The sequence below is a fragment of the Carya illinoinensis genome, chromosome 2 (assembly GCF_018687715.1).
Source record: "Carya illinoinensis cultivar Pawnee chromosome 2, C.illinoinensisPawnee_v1, whole genome shotgun sequence".
NCBI classification, from domain to species: domain Eukaryota; kingdom Viridiplantae; phylum Streptophyta; class Magnoliopsida; order Fagales; family Juglandaceae; genus Carya; species Carya illinoinensis.
The window spans coordinates 612,874-619,097 of record NC_056753.1 but is presented as its reverse complement, the minus strand read 5'-3'; the positions used below and the strand labels follow the sequence as shown (position 1 = coordinate 619,097).

The following is a 6,224-nucleotide window of genomic DNA, read 5'->3' as shown; positions in this document are numbered from 1 at the left end:
TAAAACTGAGGTATGAGGGAAGTGTTTAGCCTTGAGAATTTTACTGGATAATGAATCAAGACACATTTCCTACCTCCAAATCTGCTTGGCCAATAAGGCTAAGTTAAAACTATGAAGATCTCGAAATCCCAAACCACCAGAAGATATGCCTATACTTAAAAAATCCCAGCTTTTCCAATGTATCTTAACCTAGTTTTCTTGATGACCCCACCAGAACTTTGCAAAGCATGAATGCAACTTGGAACAAAGAGCTTTTGGAAGTAAAAAGACACTCATACTACAGGTAGACAAAGCTTGCAAAACAGCTTTGATAAGTATCCTTCTCAGCTTTGGAAAGGAATTTATTCTTCCAATTATCTTACCTCTTTATCACCTTTTCGACTATGCCATGAAAAGCCCTCATTTAAGACCATGCAACAACAAAGGGAAGCCCCAAATATCTGTCTAGATTAGTAGAAGCATGAAGACCTACCACCTCCATAAGGTACCTCTTTGTTGCAGCCTTAGTATTCCTGCTGAAGAACAGTGATGTTTTATCTTTATTAAGCTGATGACCAGAGGTGGCTTCATATATAGAGAGAATGGTGTTCAAGTGTACCCACTCTTGCAAAAAGGCCCTACAAAATAAAAGGCTATCATCTATAAAAAACAAATGATTAAGTTTGATTTGATCACGAGCTATTGGCACTGTTGTTCAACAACAAGCAATTGAGAACTCAAGACCTCAGCACCAAAAATAAAAACATAAGGGGATAGGGGGCAACCTTGCCTAAGGCCTTTACTAGGTCTAAAAGAATGGTGAGGAACACCATTTACCAAAACTGAAAAGAATGAGGAAGAAATACATGCCATGATTAAATTAACCCATTTAGCATTAAACCCCAGTTTTAATAAAATAGCTTGAATAAACTTCTATTCCACCCTATCATATGCCTTACTCATATCCAACTTTAGAGCCATAAAGCCTTGATGCCCATATAGCTATGTCGTCATGGTATGGAGGGTTTCATAGGCAGTCAAGATATTATCAGAAATTTGTCTTCCAGGCACAAAGGCACACTGGTTTGGTGAAATGAGAAAAGGCATAATAGGTTTCAATCTGTTAGTAAGCATCTTGGTGATAATCTTGTACAGAACATTACATAAACTTATAGGTCGATAATCAAAAACACTTTTAGGATTACTAGATTTAGGAATTAACATTAGAAAAGTGTGGTTTATGGTGGCAATATCCGAATGAGAATTGAGGAAGGAAAGGACAGCATGACAAACCTCTTTACCCATCAAATCCCAGTGAGATTGATAGAAATAGGAGCTATAACCATAAGGACTAGGGGCTTTATATGGTCCCAGTTGGAAAACAACAGTTTGACCTCCTCTTCAGTGAATGCCTGAAGCAGGTTTGCATTCATGGCTGCAGAAACTTTAGAGGAGAGATCCTGAAGGCAGACATCAATGTGAGATGGGTTAGAGGAAGTAAACAAGTGTCGATAGAAATTAGTAAAAGTCAGGCCAATTGCAGTAGTAGATCTACATTCAACCCCCTCCTCATCCTCCACTTCTGTAATCTTGTTCCTCTTTTGTCTTTGACTAGCACTCAGGTGAAAAAACTTTGTATTCCTATCCCCCCTTCTGTAACCAGTGAACTTTGGCCGTTTGTTTCCATGTCAAGTGGAGGCTTTCCTGTAAAATAGAAATTTCTTTCTGTAACTTGCTAGTTTCTGAAATTGAGGCTGCATTTAAGTTGGTTTGAAGGCTTCCTAATAGAGACAACTTCTCCTGTAAAAGCTTATCAGAAACTAGTGATTTGGAAGAGGCACATCTTCAAATAAACTGCATACAACTAGCCAATTTTGATGACAAGGATGACAGATCCCCAGAAACCCCACCCGCCTGCAGCCAACTAGAGTGAATTGCCTCACCATAATCCTCATAAGTTGCCCACCGTGTTTCAAATCTACTTGGACTCTTCAAAGAGCCAGACAAACAATGCCTAGGTGTAGTAGTCAATAGAAGAGGATTGTGATTAGATGAGACAGAATAGAGTAACCTGACATCAACCAAACCAAACTCCTCACACCAGGCAGAAGATTCCACTACCCTATCAAGCTTCTCCTTAGTGAAGGAAGAATCAGTTCTATTATTGGACACGTGTAGTTCCCCTTAACAAATCTTAAAGTATGGAGTTGACACTCATCTAAGACATCCTTAAAAAGAGCTATCTGTTTCACATTCCTTGGTGCACCACCTTCCTTGTCACTTTGAAATAAGATTTCATTAAAGTCCCCAGTACACATCCACATCTTAGGATTAAAAGAATGAAGATGCCTTAGAATATTATAGCCCTTGAACCTTTTTTCAGTAATGGGATGACCATAAAAATAGGAGAGCATCTGTGGTGGTTTTGAAGAAATGTCATCAACCCAACAGTTAATGTGTCTCTAAGAATAACTCTGAATGTCAACAACACAGTCAGCCTGCCATAACAATGCTAAACCACTCCCATGACCCATTCCCTCCACAGTAAGCATATTAGTAAAACCAAACAAATGCTTCAACTTCTCCATCCTATTCTTATGGAGTCTAGTTTCCATAAGAAATAAGATAGTTGGCTTATGGACCTTAACCATGAGATTAAGGTCATGAATTGTCAGAGGGTTGCCAAGCCCTCGGTAGTTCCAACTTAGAAGCCTCATGTCCCTTGGTGGGGTTGAGAATCAGCCTCCGCCAATAATTTCACATTACGAAGTTTCCTCTTGAGCAACAGTTGTTCCTCAGAATTATGTTTCCCAAGAGGCAAGAACTTCCTCTTTCTAGGTGCCAAGTGTGGATCAGAATCCTTGACTTTCTTAGTAACGACTCTAACCTTTTGCTTCAAATGATGGAGGGAAGAGGAAGGACTAGGAGCAACCTGTATTTGGGAGCCATGGGCCAAAACAGAAGGCACCCCATCACCAGCAGAAGGAACAACACCAGGAGATTCCCCACCATGAATAATCTTGGTACGGGTATTAGTTGTGGCCATAGTAGCAGTTTCCTCACATGGAGTAACATAATTATTAATCTGAAATGGGCAACCAATCAGTAAAGTATCCGCACCTATTACGTGGGATCCATACCTCCAATCGATACATAACTGTCATGGCAGTTACTCAAAGGACCAAAAACATGCAACTGTTCAGGAGTAACCAAGGAGGAAGACACTCTGGAAGATCCAAGAATGAATCTCCCCACCCCCCCTTCTAGTAGAATTAAAAGAAGCACGAAGCCATGTACCATATGGCATGGTAGATAAGGCAACAACCCTATTCAAGCAACCACCACTACCATGCATGATAACACCACAGGAAAAACAGAATCGTGGTAATCTCTCATACTTAAACACCACCAAGGCTTGATGGTCCTGCAATGCTAACTTTGAACCCCTAACAAGTGGCTTGGAAAGATTACGTTCAACGAGAATACGCATATATTGCCCCCAACCAGTGCCTTTATCATCAACTTCAACATGAAGCACATTCCTGATTAGACCTCCAAGCCAAGAAGCCACAATATGATTCATGCAGCCAAAAGCATATTATGGAGTTGCACCCAGAAGTATGCATGAGAGAAGTCTAACTCAATAGGCAGAATAAGGCCATAAAAAAACCTTAACCAAAGCAGGTTTTGATAAAAAAAAAGCCATGGTTGGCCATCCCAAACTCTCAGCGGATCCTATTCAGAACAAAAGTCCAAGAGAAAGAGGTTTAAACCCACTTCCACAATACGTAGACTAGCATCCACCTTCCAAACTTTAAGTATAGTCAACTTATAGGCCTCACGATTAATCTTTCGTTCCGTGATGATCTTCCACACAACATAGAATTTGCCCTTCGTCAAGGTTTGTTCAACACCAGAATCCGAGACAATAATACCTTCCTTTTCAATACTGGTAAGACTAAGGGAATTCCACTGTTTGATAAAATCCTCAGCCATAATAAACAAAAATAGATGTACAAACTAGAAACATCCAATGACAGAACTCTCGCCTACCACATAGAGTGAAGGCATAAACTTCTCCTCAAGGAACTATAGCAGAACTTGAGAGAAACTTCTTGGAAATTATCGCTTCCTCGATCGCCGGAGGCTATGTTATCCAGACACTAATGGTGTTCTATGGGTCATATGTGCTCTTGGCAAAGCACTCCTTGAGTATGTTTGTTGTTGAAAACGATATTCAAAATCAATTATTTGTTAAGATTCTATAATATATGATGTCGACTTACTCCATAAATTAAAATTGTTGAAGCAACAAGGGAGAGAACCATGCATGCTTTAAAGCCACAACCCAAGTACTCCAGCTACTGAATCGGCCCGGCCAGTACGTAATATTTGAAAAATTACATGAACTCAGTACTTCCTCATCAACTTTGGCAGCCAGTCATTATTATACTCCCTTAATCATTGGCAATAATTATATACTTACTACCGAGACTTGTTACTTTAATTACTTTGCTATATTATATGATCTCCAAATAACAAAAGTTCAGGTGCACATGAACTTTTCGATCGCTGTTTGTACTGCGTCAATGTCAATCCTTTTCCAGGTTTGATTTGTTAGTTGCTCTCAGAATCCCGCTCCCTAATTGAGCAAGCCTAGAAAAATCTCAAACGTGCACGTCTGTACATAATTTAAGATAAAACAACATATAACGAAATTCTGTATTCTATTCCCCAGAATCCTTTTCAAGTATTTAATTTGGAAACAATCATAACGTTGACAATGTCACATAAACAAATCCCAAAGACCCAAACACCAGCTAGGCACTCTAAATGCTTCAAGTAAAAAGAAAAAACAAAGAACAACAAGCTATAAGATCGTGATCAAAGGAGACATGATTAGGAATCTTAATTCCCTTTCTCCCCTTCTTTCTTTGCCTATACTATAATCTTAAAACACTCTACTTCTCCTAGAGACAGCGTAGCTTCTGCTTCTTGGATACACATCTGCATTGACCTTGATATCTTCTTCAAAATCGCAGGGCTTGTCTTCATCGATCCTCCCAAAAGCAACACTGCGGCTCCGAGATATATTACCAGGTGCAGCAGTTGCTGGAGAGTTGCCAACGGCCTGCTGTCTTCGAAGAAGATCCGCCTGAACTTTATTGCCGAGGCCCCTAGTAGATGCAGCCCTCGTAAGCTCCCTGAAATCTTCATTGCTGTTGCTCGATCTGGCGGAGTTGGTGCTGAAGCTCTTAGGGAGAGTGGATATTTGGGGAGTGGGGCATCCCATGGCCGTGCCGTATTCAAAGCGACCCGATAATTCAGTCATGCCTTGGACGTAGAATTCCCTGATCTTGATGAGGATTCTAATGGGTGCCTTCACGTACCGGCTGAGTCTTGTATGCTTGTTAGCCGCGTTGTTGCCCATGCCAGGTTCCAACTTTAACACTTGATAATTTTTGGCCTTGTGAGAAAGCAAGAAAAATGAAGGGGATTACAAGGTACTAGGCCAGAGGTTGGATATATAAGATGGTGGGTTTATAAGGGCTTAAATATATACGTGTATATATGGACGACGTTGGGTATTTGCACTCATGTGTAATTATATTATATGAATGTATGAAAGCGACGGACAGAGAGAGAAAGAGATGGGGTTTGTTTTGAGTACGGTCCAATGGCCATTAGAGACGACTGTACTGAAGAATTGGATAGGGGATGGAAAAGGCCGTGAAATGAGTATATATATAAGTACCATACTCTATTTTGTAATTATATAAGTTTAACAATATTAATTAATATATATGAATTGGTCAAATTAATTAAAGTAAAGCATATCGTATTATATATAATATGGTTGGAAGAATATTGAAGAAGCTAGCTAGCTAGGCGATGGATGGAGGGGATCATGCGATAATATTTAGACCCCTTCAAAATCCACTATGTTAAATGTATTGATCGATGCTCGCTTATAATTAAGATATATAGTTAATTAATTAAGTAGTATATATATATATATATCATTAATGTATATATAATATATATGCTGTTTACTGGAATATATATAGGTGAAGAATTCATGTATTGTTGATTAGTGTGAAGCAACTTTCTTTCTTTCTATGTGCGATGGATCGAGGATAAGTACTCATGTTGGAAGAATTTATTTACGAGGGGCCGGGTGATAATTAGTGTCTTTGACATTGACCAGGCCAGCCAATTAAATTAGATGGACCCGATCATATGAA

The 6,224-nt window shown here is 39.5% G+C and overlaps 1 protein-coding gene across 1 annotated transcript; it reads right to left on the bottom strand.

Annotated features, from left to right (window-relative positions):
* Positions 1-4,930: 4,930 nt before the first annotated feature.
* On the bottom strand, positions 4,931-5,410 carry LOC122301583. The gene has a single exon (XM_043112996.1). It carries the CDS (start codon positions 5,408-5,410, stop codon positions 4,931-4,933), a length of 480 nt encoding a protein of 159 aa, XP_042968930.1.
* Between the last annotated feature and the right edge of the window lie 814 nt (positions 5,411-6,224).

What these genes read in the sequence shown, in the direction of transcription:
- LOC122301583 (XM_043112996.1), bottom strand. Translation starts at nt 5,410, where the DNA reads ATGGGCAACAACGCGGCTAACAAGCATACAAGACTCAGCCGGTACGTG.